The sequence below is a fragment of the Penicillium brevicompactum genome (assembly GCF_028827555.1).
Source record: "Penicillium brevicompactum strain IBT 35665 chromosome Unknown utg000006l_segment0_segment0, whole genome shotgun sequence".
Classification (NCBI taxonomy): domain Eukaryota; kingdom Fungi; phylum Ascomycota; class Eurotiomycetes; order Eurotiales; family Aspergillaceae; genus Penicillium; species Penicillium brevicompactum.
The window spans coordinates 6,494,244-6,509,882 of record NW_026623209.1 but is presented as its reverse complement, the minus strand read 5'-3'; the positions used below and the strand labels follow the sequence as shown (position 1 = coordinate 6,509,882).

General features: G+C 49.6%; 3 protein-coding genes across 3 annotated transcripts; all 3 read right to left on the bottom strand.

The window, feature by feature from the left end:
- Positions 1–516: 516 nt before the first annotated feature.
- Positions 517–5,452, bottom strand: N7506_010690 (mitotic regulator LTE1; the record flags this gene model as incomplete). Its single annotated transcript, XM_056959983.1, has 5 exons — positions 517–764; positions 815–1,614; positions 1,668–4,889; positions 4,937–5,095; positions 5,169–5,452. The coding sequence occupies 5 exons, from the start codon at positions 5,450–5,452 to the stop codon at positions 517–519; spliced, it is 4,713 nt and encodes a 1,570-aa protein (XP_056809373.1).
- Positions 5,453–7,095: 1,643 nt separating this feature from the next.
- On the bottom strand, positions 7,096–11,681 carry N7506_010689 (Peptidase M13 neprilysin; the record flags this gene model as incomplete). The annotated part of the gene is made up of 7 exons (XM_056959982.1): positions 7,096–7,173; positions 7,231–7,631; positions 7,684–8,782; positions 8,834–9,342; positions 9,421–9,672; positions 10,640–11,554; positions 11,609–11,681. The coding sequence occupies 7 exons, from the start codon at positions 11,679–11,681 to the stop codon at positions 7,096–7,098; spliced, it is 3,327 nt and encodes a 1,108-aa protein (XP_056809372.1).
- A 365-nt stretch (positions 11,682–12,046) lies between these two features.
- N7506_010688 (Zn(II)2Cys6 transcription factor domain-containing protein) lies at positions 12,047–13,647 on the bottom strand (the record flags this gene model as incomplete). Its single annotated transcript, XM_056959981.1, has 4 exons — positions 12,047–12,652; positions 12,883–12,981; positions 13,005–13,541; positions 13,588–13,647. The coding sequence occupies 4 exons, from the start codon at positions 13,645–13,647 to the stop codon at positions 12,047–12,049; spliced, it is 1,302 nt and encodes a 433-aa protein (XP_056809371.1).
- Positions 13,648–15,639: the final 1,992 nt, after the last annotated feature.

Genomic DNA, 15,639 nt, shown 5'->3' with positions numbered 1-15,639 from the left:
TCCTGGACGATCAACGGCATATGACGCAGCCACACCTTTATACGGAGTATTGCACTTTGGATGAAACACTTCCAATTTTGATTAATCACTACTCTACACGCAAATTTTATGTATACGTGCTTTGTCTCCTTTGATTCACCTAGAATTACTGTGTTGAAAATGACCGGGTGTAGAAATGCCGAGGCACCAGCAATGGATGTCCATGTGGGAAACAGGTCGCTATGTCTGATATTGAGAAGTCGATGGGATATAGTGGCTGAAAATGATATAATCCGCTGATGCACGCTTGGGGGCTTGTGATCTTAAGATCGAATCCAAAGGAAAACAAAAAAAGAAAGACATTAACCGGACGTAAGTGTCGGTGCAAGATGGGACAGGTGAAGTGTGAAGTTTCTCCGGGGGAAAAGGGGGGTATAAATGAGAAGATCAAACCGATATTAGAACAAGATGGGATGGATATGTGTGGATGTCAATGAAAATCGACCGTAGACCAAGGAAACATGAAAGCGAATGGAATTATTCGAGTGCTTTGCTGCGAGCTTGAATCTCCTCTTCGGGAAGACAGGCAATCCACAAGCATCGTTCAACGATCCCTTGGACGGGCTCGAACTTATACTTTGTGCTGGCATCGATCAGACGGAGCAAGCTCTTGACGATACGCGCTGCTGTGCGGTAGCGTTCGAAGTTGACCAGAAGGCCACCGTCATCACTGCTGATTTGAGCAGGCTTTTGGGCATTATAGGTAAGATCATGGACATATAGACCTGGATTACGTTAGAACGGCATATCACCTGAATAGAATATGAGCACTCACCGATAAAAGGTATGCAACCTTCTTGTAAATTGGCTGTCTCCATCTCAACGCGGAGATCATTGAAATTCCGGACCGGCTGGATCAAACACTCCATATCCTTGAACAGTCGCTTATCCTCCAAAGGAATAAGCTGCCAGGTCGTCTGCAGACGGGAGCAGTCGGACGAGGATAGAGCGATAGCAATTTGTAGCATGGTGGCATAGTTGCAGATGCGACGCGCATGAGCAGCCGTATGTATGTACTTGATTATTGTACGCGCACGTTCGTGGATATCACGGGTGAGAACAATCTCCGACAAAATCCACTTCACCATCAAGTTGAAGCGGCCAACTACCAGATCGATGCCCTTGCGTTCCTCGTGTGTCAGAAATGAGACCCAGTTAGTGACTAGTGGGCAGGTACTGCTCCATTTCATTTCAACCAGATCTCGCCAGTCGACTTCACGAAGCGCAGCCATTTCGATAATGGTCATTTGCTGAGCCAAGACTTGCGATTCACAGGCGAGAATGAATGGGACGTGATCAGGGACAAGGCCTGTGGGAATTCTCTCGTTGTGGCTATTTTCAGAATTAAACAGAACATCACTTGAGACTTGCTGGATGTTCGCGGGCCTCGAGATTGCTTTCGTGGTTTCTTTGTGTCTCGGTGAGGTGTCGGGAGTAAGAGGCTGGGCCTGGAACATCACTGTATTCAAGGGCGAGGCACAGGAAGTAAAGGACCCCGGATGCTGAATGGTCATTGGGGGGGATGGAGGTTGGGCCAAAGGATGAGGTGGAATCTCAACAGTCGATGAGCCGAGACTGCGGGTATCAGTGGACTGACGCGGAGCCATAGCCTCACGTCGGTCAATCACATCGACGGAACCATCAGATGACAAAACCGAGAACCGCTTTGGGGTAATTCGACCTGCATCCTCGGCTGTGGGGACAGTCGACCCAGGGGGATGCGACGGAGGCTGTCAGTTTCGTGTACAAGCTGAATAGAGGGATGCGACGAGGCAAACTCCGAAGTATCACGACTGGATATGAGGCTGAGCGGAGCACCATTCGGATCATAGTGGTTCGGGTGGCTTGTGGGCTGCCACTTCATGGACTCATCTGTCAAGCCTCTCTCAAGAAGGGGTATGGAGTTGTAGGACTCTTCTGACTCGGCCACAGAATCAGAATAAGGTCGTGGGGGCGCCAGTCGCCCTCCGACTGTGGAGTATCCTGACTTATCAGTCTGGCGTCTGCGGGAAAGAATTTCCCAGCCAGGTCTGGCTGTGTCGAGTCCAGGAGTAGCCAAGGGCTGTTCCCTTTGGGACCTACCTGGCTGTGAGAATTCCGATTCTTTTCCGGCGCTGGAGGGCCCCTCCCACTTTCCTTCCAATTTTAACAATGTAGACTCAATACCACCATCATCATCGTCTGGGATTTGTGCGAATTTTGCAATGACCGATTCGAATGACCGTCTGATCTGTCGAGAATTGCGAGGTTGGATGAGCGAATACCGGGGATTCGGTGGGATAAGGGCAGAAGGGGGCCTGGAGACACCACCATCAGAGGGGGAAGTCCCATCTGCAATCGAGTCATCCCAGGAAGCGAATGACTCACGGCCTGAGATAGACTGCGGTTCATCCCCAGTCTGCATTTTACGCAAGTTTCCGCCTCGCCGCCTGCGAAGAGCAGGCCCTGTTTGTTGTTCGAATTGATCGTGGAGACAGGTGGTTGCGACGGTGGACTCGCTATTCATGGAATAGCGCTTTCTTGATATCCCGCTTTGGAAGGACGCATACTTGCGGAGCCGAAGTGACATTGAGTTCTTCTTTTTCAGAGGTGCTGATCCACGTTCAGCAGATGAGGATCTCTGGATTGATGGAGGGCGAGGTGGATAGAACACGTTTGAGAGCGGCGCTCTTCCTGATTCCTCTGCGTTGTACCGGACTGGTCGAAGACATTCCCCCTCCACCGGTATCGATTGTGTCGAAGCAGCATCCTCTGGAACACGGAACTCGGATGTTGGGTAACCAATGTCTTGAGTTTCAGGTATTGATTCTTGTTCTTGCGCGGCCCCTGACATGAAAGGCATTTCAAACCCGGTATCGTCAACGATGACGATCGATCCACTACCCATGGTAATACCACTTCTTATTTTGGGCTCGGTCTGGTCTCCCACGGGCGAAAGATGGGAGGTAGATAAAGGCTGCTGCTGGGGTTGTTGAAGCATTGGGGGCTGGCTCTGTTCTGCTGGGCCTTCGTTGTCCATGACCAAACGGTATTGCTTCAATACTTCATCGCAGAGAATATCAATTCTAGCAGGACGTTTGGGGACAGCGGCCATCTTCCTCTCTCGATAAAACTCAGATCCAAATGCCATTCCAGATGGCAGTGCGGATGTTTTACCCCGTGAAGGTAAAGAAATGGCTTCATGGGCGTTTGCAATGCGAGCGGAAACGCTCTGCCCGCCGTTGCGGGTATGCAGTGCCCGCTTGATTGACCCGATGATGGTTCTCATGCCCGAGTTAGGTGCAGACTTGGGTACATCAGGGGTGCTACGGCGGTCTGGGTTTGCGTTCTTGGACGGTGGGGGCAGGGGAGGCGAGTCGGGTGCCATCATGGTCATGTACGATTCAGCAGGCGGATAAAGCTCTCCTCGGATCAAGCTGACGGTGTCCAGGGTCTCTTGGGGTGCGGGTCTGGGTTCCGGGATCGTTGCAAACATTGGCTGTCGGTCATCTCGCACCGAGTCCGAGAAGCTTCCACTTCTTTGATGACTATGGCTGTGATAAGGATACCGCGATGTCATGGGTGATGCGGGCGACAAGGGTCTCTCGCGGGATCTGGACGGAGACTTCGATTTTGTGAGACCTAATACCACTGGGCGTGGTGCCTTTCCTCTCGATGCCGACATAGAGAAGCGTTTGGGTGATTTAGGAGGCAATGAGCAGGATAGCGCCATGATGCTTTGCTCGCTCTTAGCAGACAATGGAATGCTTTGAGCTGTCGCGTCGGAATCGTTTCGATCATGGTGTGAAGGTAAAGGAACATGTTCGCGGAAGGTGGTGTCTGCAGTTGGGGTCAATGCAGAAAGAGGGACACTTTGCTGCAACTCCTCTGTTTTGGGTATCTCGGTTTCAGCGCAACCGGGAACGATAGGAATTTCAGGGTCATTATATGCTCGAGATAAGTCGGGAGAAGACCAGTAGACAGAGCATTTGCCGTTCCAGCACCGCTTCAAGTCAATGAGGATTTTGCGATCGCTTGTGCCGCCATTCTCTCGAGAGCTAACCTCCGCATAAAGCTCATTAATGGTATCACAGAAGTGATTCCGAAGTTCGTAATTCGTGACAAAATCATCAACAAAGTAGTTAAGAATCCAATGGCGCAAGGCTGCAAAGGTACGGATTCTGATAATGCGCCCATCATCTTGCAGCCGATTGATCGCCCATTTTAACCGCGCGAGAAGAAGAGCCAAAAGGTGTGAAGTGGAGAGGTATGAGCGAAAAGTGAGAAAGAAGTCCGAGACTAGCTCATAGTCCATGAACGACTCGGAGGAAATTTGCGCGACGATACGAGCTGGTGTGGCAGCACTGATATCTTTTGTACCAGGAACATATCGAACCACCGAACCATCATCCATGTCATATACCAACGTTTCATAGATGGAAGGCTCCACCGGCTCCTTCAATTCGTAGACCATCGAATTCCGCGGAGCCGGTGAAGCCCGGCTCATGTCAATAGCTGCAGCTGTGCCAGAGAACATGGAGATCGCAAAAGAAGGCCGATTCTTTGGGAAAGAGTCTCGAACATAGGAAGTGTGGAGGCCGGGCAAAGCGTCTGTCATTCCCCCAAGCAGGGTTGAATTGCGAAAGTTGTCCGACATTGAAGTTCGCGTATAGACCGAGGGCTGCATAGCTGCACCTTCATTTAACCGTGTCGATCCGAACCGAAAGCGAGGCGTGGGACTGTCCAGGGCGAAATTCTCATCGGCAGATTTGGGGCGGTCCTCAGATCTATCGATCACGATTCGCAACTCACCTCGTTTCCCAGCGCCGGCCGTGGACTGTTGTTCCGACAAGGTGGAAAAAGAATTGGGTCTGGTGCGGTGCGTGCTCGACAGCTCGGGGGAGACTCGGACACATACTCGGGATCGGGGTGTTCGCGCGGACGCAGCTCTGAGAGCTGGGAACTGGACCATCTCGACGGATCCTCTCGGGCAGATGCAGGCTGCGGCTGAAGCAGAGTGGGTTTCGTCTCAACCGGGAAGGGCGCGGGCTGGCTCTTTGGTGGATCGGCAATTGGTCTGAATGGAAATCCTCGATCAGCAGGCTGCACATATGTGATACGGCATCAGACATTGGCATTGATTTGTATACCTCAGAAATATTTTACCATTCTGGCCGACACTTCGCACGGTGAAGTGACCGACCTTTCTCCCGGGTGGACGCGCCACTAGCGGACGATGTGTTTGTGATCGTTGCAGCTTCCCTTCGGGCTCCTTGGCGCGTGGCCCCGTTGCATTTCTCTCGCGTGCGGCCTTGAGTTCCAAGTTTCTTTTGATGTTGCCGGGAGACACGGTATTGGCACGTCGAAGCCCGATCTCGACCTGAGGGCCCAGGAAGGCATTAAAGGGCGGATCGATAGGAGGAAAAGGCTCCATATCGAAGGTGGGAGGAATACTCAACCCAAAGGGCCGAAGAGACAAGCCTATGAGGTCAGAAAAGGGAGGGAAAAGAAAAGAGAATCGGACAGCTCTGTTTTTGTGGAGTTGACCCGACGCGGCGGAACCAAATGGGCGAACGCTGGGTAACGGTTCGTTCACCCTTCTGACTGATCCTACGGCGTTTGATACTTCTTACTCCGTACTTCGCACTTCGATATAAAAGGGTCCCCCCCCTAACCCTGGTCTATTACTCTACTCTACTCACTCCTCTATCTTTACTCCCTGCTTCAATTCATTTACACCCTTTTTATACCCAGATCAAAAGCCGCCTGGTCAAGCTCATGCTCCACATCAGTCCACACACGAGCTGAGGGCGGGACCTTCAGGTGGTGTAAGGGAGGTGATAGGTCACTAAGTCGTTCCGGGGGCAAAGGTCCCAGTCAAAAGCGAGAACCGTCTAAGATTGGCATGCCAAGCTGCCAATCTGGTTGGCTGAGGGATCCGCCGTTATTTCCATCTCCACTTGGCCGGCACAGAGTGACGCGAAACTGGGAAGACCATCTGTCGGTTGGCCGAGAGAGCTTCCGGCTCTTTGACGGCAGATCTTCTGTATCATTTCTGAGATTTTCTTCAGATCTTCCCAAAAATGAGTCCCCAAATCCTTGTGTGACCTATGTAAGTGAAATTTCAACCTGCAGTGGCCCAATTTGGATTGGCTGCCTTACATGGGTACTTTCGCTCAGAGCCATTCACTCCGGGCGGATCACTCCGTACTCCGTACTTACCGCGACATTAAAGTGTTTGTTTAGGTGCATCTCTTAGCGCAATTATGAGTTTTTTTTTTCTCTCTTTCTTTCTTCTTTTTGGCACATGATCTTGGCAGGTAAATAATTAGACAATTAAAACCTGAATTTCGGTTCATTTCCGAGCCCTAAAATGACGGACACTCTTTATTCTTCTGCTTGACTCCGTATACTTCGTAGTACTCCGGACCAAAGAAGCACTCGGCTTGTTGGATCACTCTGTACAATACTCCGTATTTTCACTATCATTCGACATGTCACATGTCAATCAATCAACTGGTCAGAATCGACAAGTCAAAGAGAACCTACGGAGTAAATTCCTCCGTATTCCGCACAAACACAAAAGTGCTCCCGATCCGGGAAATCAGATCTGCCTCGGCACGTCCTTTGTTCTCTCAGTGTACCTATTCTAATTGGACTCGATCGCTTTCAGTGCTGCTGATCAGAGATCAGCAAGTGCGAGGTTGCAGTCCCGCCAACCTTGGAAGATCACCCTCTGGCCTATCGGTCGCCCCGGAGAACCGGAGATGTGTCAGGCGTCCACTCGTACTACTACGGATGTCTAAGCGCGGTGATATAGCTATACTTGCAGGGTACTCCGTACTCCGTACGGAGTGCGGAGTATCTCATCGCCTTATCGCCGCTTCCAAGGTCCCTCTCAATTTTCATGTCCTACTCTGTACTTCCATTCCTCTTGGTGACTATCAAGGGAGCAAACACCTGGGCAATCTGGAATCTGGGCGCCTGGGAGATTATTCTCATACAAAGAATCGAAAAATCGAAAGACCTGCTACATTCAAACACTAAAAGCACTAAAAAGATACCCAATTACATCAATCACCAGAGCTTACAAGTTGGTTTCTTCTGCGGGCAACTGAAAGCATCTCTGAACTCGCGGGAGTTGGCCATCGTTTCCTGGGAGGAGAGTTAGTAACCACGAATGTAGAACACATACGGACACACTCGACTTACAATGATGCGTGCCGACTTGGGTGCATGCGGATCGTTGTAGATCGCCTGTTCAGCAGCCTCCTTGGTTGTCTTCCCGCACCACCAGTTGCCATAAGAGATGAAGAAGAGCTGTTCTTTGGTGAATTTCTCAAGACCTGGAAGGTGCAGGTCGGCTTTGGCCTCGTCGTGCTTTTTCCAGGCGTGGAATGAAGCAGTGAGACCTCCAGCGTCTGCGATGTTCTCGCCTAATGTCAATCGTCCGTTCACATGCAGAACCTTGTCATCGGGACCAGCAACGGTAAAGTTACCATACTGGTCGACAAAGCACTGAGCTCGTTCTTCGAATTCATTCACGGTCTTATCATCCCACCAGTTGGTGTAGTTTCCGACTTGATCGTAATGCCGACCAGTAGAGTCGAACGCTGTTAAATCAGTCAATCGGTATAATTTAACGCCCGGGCAAATGAAACGTACCATGGGAAAGCTCATGACCACTGACAGCACCGAATGCGCCATATGCTAGATACAATGGAGCAGCAGGTCCATAAAACGCTGGGGGCTGCATGATACCGGCGGGGAAGACAATTTCGTTTCCTGGCGGGTTGTAGTAGGCGTTGACGGTCGGTGCACTCATGCCCCATTCATCGCGATTAGTAGGTTTTCCAAGCTTAGACCACTCCTCGCGAAGGAGGAATCTTGCAACGGCCACTTCGTTCTCGAAAAATGTATCTTTCGATACTTCCAGGTCACGATAGTACTTCTTCACATCCTCTGGGTCCAGAACGTTAGGGCTTTTTGTCGGGAATCCGATCTTCTGGATGATGTTCTCGACTTTCTCAATGCCCAATTTGCGCACATCAGGAGACATCCAACTTGTCTGGCCCAAAGTGAAAATGAAACGCTCCTTGATATCCGAAACAATTTGATCGCCGAGCTTCTTGGAGCCCTCGGAGAATGAATCTAGCACATAGAATCGGCTTAGACTCCATGAGAGTCCCTCATCAAGACGCCCAAGGCACTGGCGCCATCGCTCCTCTTTGGCCTGCGGCTCTTTGCCCGCAAGCTCATTCTTGAAACGTCGGAGGGGCTCAACCGAGTCATCTTCAATGACACCCGCAAACTTTTGGACCAGCTTCCACTGCAAGAAGAGCAAAACAGTTTCTCTGGGAGTGTCTTTCAAAAGTCCGGACAATGCCTTCATATAGGATGGGGATCCAACAATCAGACGATCGCCCTTGTAGTCATGGGGTCCCAGTGACGTGATGATATCAGCAAATGAGATTTCCGGTACCAGAGCTTCGGTCTCCTTGATACTGAGAGGGTTGTAGTATTTGGTAACATCCTCCTGGGTTTGAGTATCCGGGGTGACATCAGCAAGCTTCTTTTCGAACGCTACAACGTCTTCTGCAACTTTGTCAAATCCATCGCCAGCAAGGCTACGGACGACGTCCTTCAAAGTGTTTGTGTATGCCGTCACGGTCTTTGTGTTATTATAGTACTCTCTGGCGGGCAGTCCAATGACTCGAGGGGGCGAGATCATGATTACAACGTTGTCTGGATCTCTGTCATCGGGCTATAGAAAATCAGTGGTTATTCACAGTGTTAAGGTTGCGTATTGACTTACAGTGACACCAGATGATGTCAAAGCTTCAACGCCCGCATTCATCAGATAGAGAAGCGCGTTAGTCAAATGATCTTGTGCTCCTTTCACGAGGCCTGTCTTTGCAGGGTAGATGTTCTTCAATTCGTCCAAAATGTCAGTCAACGGCTTGCTACCTCGCTTGGTGACCGTGGCCTCATCCAAACACGCATCGTACGCAGACTTGAGCTTTTTGAAGTTATCTGCGTCAGATGGCTCGGGTGGCTCAGTACGCTCCAAAATATGACGCAGTCGAGTCTGGGCATTCTCTTCCATAATTGTACCTGCGAATATCGAGCCCTGGTCGGGTCGCATGTCATGAGTTTCACGCCATCCGCCACAGACATACTGATCAAAGTTCGTGCAAGGATCAACATCTTCGTAATTGGGATCAAGGTTGTATAAAATGTTCGATGCAGCATGAATGCACTCTTGCGACTGGCAAAGCGGGGAAGCCTCAGCGTGCGGGGGCGGGTTGTCTCCAGCGGTTGAGCCTGATCATCGAGACACCAGTCAGCAAATACACTAACGTCAAACTTGGAAGCTTGGGAGACACTGGATATTGATCATACCATATGGCAATCCGAGGTGATAGAAGATAAACCCCGTGATGGCAAAGACGCAGAGTCCTTTCCTCAGAACGCGTGCGAAACAGGGGCGAGGCCTTTGTGGCTTATGGTCATAGGCACGGTGGTTAGGAACAAACCCATTGTATTCTGGACCATTGTATTCGCTTTCATTCACGAATGGTCTCTTCTCATCGAAATGCAAGTAATTCGAGTCATGATTGGGATTGTCACTAGAGCTGTTAGCGCCCGAACATGCTCTCCATAGTTGAACATCACGGAGCACACCTGTATGGCAGAGCCATTGTTTGCAATTTTCTTGGTTCGGCTCTTCCTGGTATACTTTATAGAAAGAAAGAAGCAGGGGTTCTCAGGATTGGGAAGGTTACAGAGGGCATACAAGAGGGAGGTGGACATGGCGTCACAGTTGGGGCCGGGGCCGGGGCCAGAACCCCATGACTCAGCTGGTCCACGGATCCACGGGTCCCGAGGTCCTGCCGCATTCCCCCCGCAGGGCAAACCTTGGGTGCGCACCTGAGGCTAATCTACTTTGGTGGAGAAGGAATCTCAGGCTTGGCTTGGAATGGAAACCGATACCGAAAGAAGACCACAGGTGTCGTTACTGAGATCCTTATTCTTCTCACCATGTTGGCGAAATGCAGGGATCTGGTAGGGAGTAGACCCCCTGTATAGTTAGCGAGTTGTGGATGATCTGATGCCGGTGCCCTTGTGTGTCCTCAGGTATGAACGACGTTTGTATACTAGTGATCTTGTGTACTTTATTATGACAAACCTAGGAGTCAGCTGCATCGTATCGTAGAGCTCTGACCCGGGGTTCTTGACTTTACTGGTACTATTTGTGGAGGTTGGATAACTGGTTATCCATTACCGACGGTTTCTGATGATCGAGTAAAACGTTCTATGTAAGTGTTTGTGGGAGATCACACACTTGGACACCTGGGCAGCTCCAGTGATTTGAGTTGGCGTTGGCGAATCATTGGGCTTCCAAGGTTCCAAGGTTGATTCCCATCTTCATTCAGACCTCACAGTCTAGCCAAAGGTCCGTGTGAATTAACAATTGCTAGGCTAGCCGGGGTAATTTCAGAGACAGAACTACAGCCAGTAAGCTGCATGCACCTTTTAAAGTCTTCATAGAAGATTTTTAACATAAGCTCAACTCCCTGTTGGCCACCATGCTTTCAAGGGTTAGCTTATACAATCATACCAAAGTAGGTACTCCTGTGGACTTCACTTACCGCAAGTCCCCAAAGCGTGGGCCGACCAACCCAGCAGCACTCTGCGCCAAGAGCGAGTGCTTTAAAGATGTCTGTTCCAGACCGGATCCCACCGTCAACATGAATTCTAATCCGACCTCTCGCAGCCTTAGCACACGCTGGGAGAGCATCGATCGTAGCTGGAGTCTCGTCCAGTTGTCGACCACCATGATTGCTAATGATCACACCGTCACATCCATACTCAATTGCAGTTTCGACATCTTCCGGGGTAAGCACCCCCTTGATCCAAATTTCCATTTTTGTGATGCTGCGCAGCCACGGGATCTCAGTAGCCCAAGAATGAGAAGCGGAGTTAGCAGACGCAAACCCGTCATCATGAGACTCCGATTGAATTTCATCCGAGTATCTTTCGTACATCGGATACCCCAAGCCAATGGGGGCCTTGAACCCATTGCGCCATTCGTTCCAGCGCACCCCGAGAACAGGGCTGTCTGCGGTCAAGAATATAGCTCTGCAGCCTGCCGCCTCAGCTCGACGGACAATTCTCTCTTGCTTCGCCTTGTCATTCATCGCATAGAGCTGCATCACGTAGTTGATAGGGGCCACCTGGTTCCCAGCGTCGGTAATCTCCTCGACGGAGTGGTTGGCATAGGAAGAAATTCCCATATTGACGCCCATTTGAGCACAGGCTCGACTTGTGGCGAGCTCGCCCTCTGGGTGGGCCATGGCCTGCAGCCCGGCTGGGGATGCACAGAGTGGGAATAAGATCTCCCGGCCAAAGAGGGAGATCCCAGTTTCGACTCGAGATACATCTCTCAGAACTCTTGGTAAGAGACGATATTTTCTGTACGCCGCACTGTTGTCATGCAGGGTGACTTGGTTTGTTGCGCCGGAGTTGAAGAACTCTCTCGTGTTCGATTAGACCCAACACCGCGCGACGTGGGGGTGTAGGTACCTACCTCTCACCGAGACGGGTAGTGAGTTGGATGCTGCCTCCTCGAGGTCAGCAATTGATAGAATCTTGTTTGTCATTTCGGAAGACAAGCAAGCACATTTGAGCAATGAGAGAAGAAAATGAATCAATTTGGTCGATTGAACAGCTGTCTGTGCCGTGAGGGGTAAATGTGGGGGACCATCTCTCCTCCGTAATAGATTCTGCATCCCTCGGCCATGCCAGTAGTGATAAGCAGTTGAGTTTCCAAATAAGACAAACAATGGGTGTGATCAGGCTGGTTTCCTTCTCCACGGTTGCGGTGATTTATAAACCACGTAGATCATCAAGTGTCCAGGGGCCTACGAGTACAGCTTCCAGATCAATACAGAAACACAGGTGATCTCCATAGCGAGTATAGCGTGCACATGATGTATTTTCGATCAATTGGGAAGCGCAAAGCTTTCTAGCTCTCCCCAACCTTATATCTATCCCAAGGAGTCCCTTGTATAACATTAGCCAGCCCCAATCCAACCGTTTCCAGAGCAGTGAGGACCTCCTGACACCACTGAAAGTGGGCAATGAAGCCATGGCGATAAAAGAATTGCGATGCCATCGCCATGGGGAAGAGCACACTATGGCCTCCAAGAATATGCATATCTGGTTGTATGAAATAACCCACACCACGGCAAATCTGGTTGGCATAGTACTCAGCACTTTTCAAGAAAAGTGTGGCATTCTGATGGTATGCAGTCTTGTCTTCATCGGAGCCGCTGAGGTCGGAATGCCGCCAGAGCTCCGCTCCATGAAGAACAGAAAATATCATGAGCAATGCACTCCAATATAGCATGTACGCTTCCGCTATATCTGGAGCTGCAAATTGGTAAATTTCAGAGAAGATGGTCCTGCTGGGAACAGATCTAGGGCTGCTGTTGCTCTCTGGGGCCATGGTGAATGGAGTATTCCCGTATTTGGCGCGCAGCTCTTTATCCCAAGCCTCAGTCTTCCATTTGACGTGCAAACAAAACTGGATCACATTAGCGGCATCGTCAATTGACTGCACTTGAGCCATCTGTTCAACGAGCTCGGTACATGTTAACAATATGTCGATGAGATTGTCAATGATATCATCTCTTGGAAGAGAATACGATAACTCCAGCACTGTTGGGCAAAAGAACAGTGCCCTTCTCATTTTTCCAATAGCGTGAAATATCTTTTCGTGTCAGTGTTGGTGAAGAAAACCTCTTCCATACCGAGACTCACATTTGATAGTTTGATATGACGAACTAGCACGGCAGATACCTGATCTTTTTTCATGTTACCCTGGTGTCGTGCGAGAACTGCATTGGCGCCTTGCATGTGTGCCGTCCAGCCAGCGAAGCCGGATGAGCAATTGATGACCTGCAAAAATTAGACATGGGCACCCTAAGTACAGGCGGAGCTTGAGTACCGACCTCATATAGCTGAAAGATCAAATTTGCACATAAGACCTCTTGAACCGGAATCCCAGCTCGAGGTAAGATGCGCAGGAACATTTGAATCGCATGATTGTATAGTAGCATGCCATGATTGGCCAACTGATCATTGTTGAACTTCTTGCCGACAAAGACCGATGCAAGTGCCGACGTTGCTCTGTCCAGCAACTGGCTATTATTTCCATCCACAAGTGATGGCAGGAGTGGTACTAAGTTCGGCGCGGGCTGGAATCTATACTTGATTTGACCCGACGGAGATGATGGCATATAAGAGTCGATGAACAAGGAAAAGAGCTGCGATCGGATTTGCGAGTTGACATTGATCACCGCCAAAGGGGTTTTTGTCCCTGGTGTCTTTCGCTGAACAACATGGTCTTTGGGTTTGTCATGGGCGAATGTATGTATGAACCTGCGATTCTGATCGTATCCCTCGCAGCGAAAGCCCCCTCGTAGACATCTTGCACATTGAGGCCGCTGAGAGTCGCACTATTGCAAGTCAGATCTCAATCGTTCCTCATGTGTTCGTACGCACTTTGACTTTTCTCCTCTTGCATGTACTACAGCCGTTGGATTTCCACGGAACTCCTCCCATCCTGAGGCGTGAGGCAGGGGGTCGGAAATACGCCACGGGCGATCATTACCCTTTGATTGGCTCACATGACCCAACCCTTTTGGTCAAGCTTTATCACCCTGGGTGTTTTTGATATTTTCAAATGAACCTCATCACTTGGTTTAGATTAAATGTTGGATTTCATATTCGATGAATGCTCTTGGTGTGGCAGAATATTTCAATAATACCAGCATCGCCATGTCAAAGGACCTCACAACAACCTCCTAAATACAGCCAAAGCCTGAGGAAAATCTTGGAATGCATGAGTCCTACTGTAGATTTCTTTGGGAGGGGTTTTCCCTTGTTTATCAGATTCCAGGTTTGGGTTTCAAATGTACAGACCGTTTTTTTTGTGAAGACTCATTCTAAATGATGGGTTTTGCTATGATGGCATCACCGAAATATATTTCCCTGAGGTCTCTCTCACACTTGGAGATAGCCCGAAATGGCTCGACTTTTGCCATATGTTGTCGCCAAATGAAAACCAACCCGTGGACTTTCCAGTTTCTTCCACGCCCTGGAGGTTGTTAACTATCTCTGCGCAACCTTGGAAGATACAACTTTCTGTGCTACAGGGAGTTCATTACTCCGTACTTTTCAAGCACATCGTTATCAGTGCCAGGCGCTGGGTGTGCACGAAATATTACAATTTGGGTTCAATAACTTTTGGTCGGACCAAACCCCGAAAATGAACTATGAAGAATCCTCATTTTGCGACATGCACGCCGTGGCACTAGTACAATAGTACCTTAGTATCGCGCTTCCATGATTATACTTTACTCGTATTGCTATACACGGCCAAATAGACCACCCGCGTATCGACAGCGACCTCGGGAACTTACAAATAACCAAATTGTCGATCTCTGTGTTATCTGCTAGTCAATCTGTGGTGTATAGTTTGAACTCTATTCTCGGCCCAGACGACAAAAGAAGATTAAGCCTTTGGAGGTACCCGTGAGATGTTACGCTCTCACTCATACTTCCACCTGCACGATCTGATGTACCAACACTACTTTTACGGAGTATCTTTGCCACAGATCCTCGGAGTATCTCCGGACCTAACGTCTCAACACTTCTGCAGGATCGTGCACTAAGGAAAGATCCATCATAACGGCCACTAAAAACGCCAGGAGCCCTGGTACCCGGATATTTCGGATGAAGCGCACATACCATTCTAACACCATAGCTGGCCTGTGTCGTTGGTACCTACTGTACTAGTATAGAAGCCCCGGAGCTATTGCCGAACGATCTGTGCTCAGGGATTCTAAAAAAACATGGAATCAGAACTGTCAAATAGTGATCGACAGTTCCTAATTTGCCCTAGTCCCACTGGCTCAACGCCCCTGAAGATTTATCATTGACCGTTTTGTCCTTCCGAACAGGCTGCTAACTACTCCGTGGTGATGTCTGCGATGAGTGTCTGGGATAAGATGAAGTACTACGGGTAATCTGAAACCTGATAGATACACTTGTTGTCTTACAGAGTGGCAGCTGATAGGTCATATATATGAGAAATCCCGGGAGTGCGAATTGCACGTCTTTCTATGACTCGTGTGTGGCTTTTTGGCTTTGACGAACTTACTCCGTACTCCGTACTCAAACCATGATGTTCATACATCACATATGATATATCGCACCTAGCCCGAAATACTCCGTATGAGTATCGGAGATTCCATGCTGGTACTCCGTATCGATTTAACACATTGCAGTAGGGTGATTTGCCCCGTGTCAGGATCAGAGATGGATACGGAGTACGAAGCCACATGTCATAACTCTTATGACGGCTGACAAGGACCAGGATCTTCACAAAATATTGTACAATGCGCCAGTACTCGCACGAAGTTTACGTACTCCGCATCCAAGGCCAAAATATGAACATGACATGGGTGGAGCCCCTGATATGCACAGACATGACAGGCAATTCGGCGGCTCGGAGGCGTACTCCGACCACTGTGGAAACGGGTGGTTTCCTCA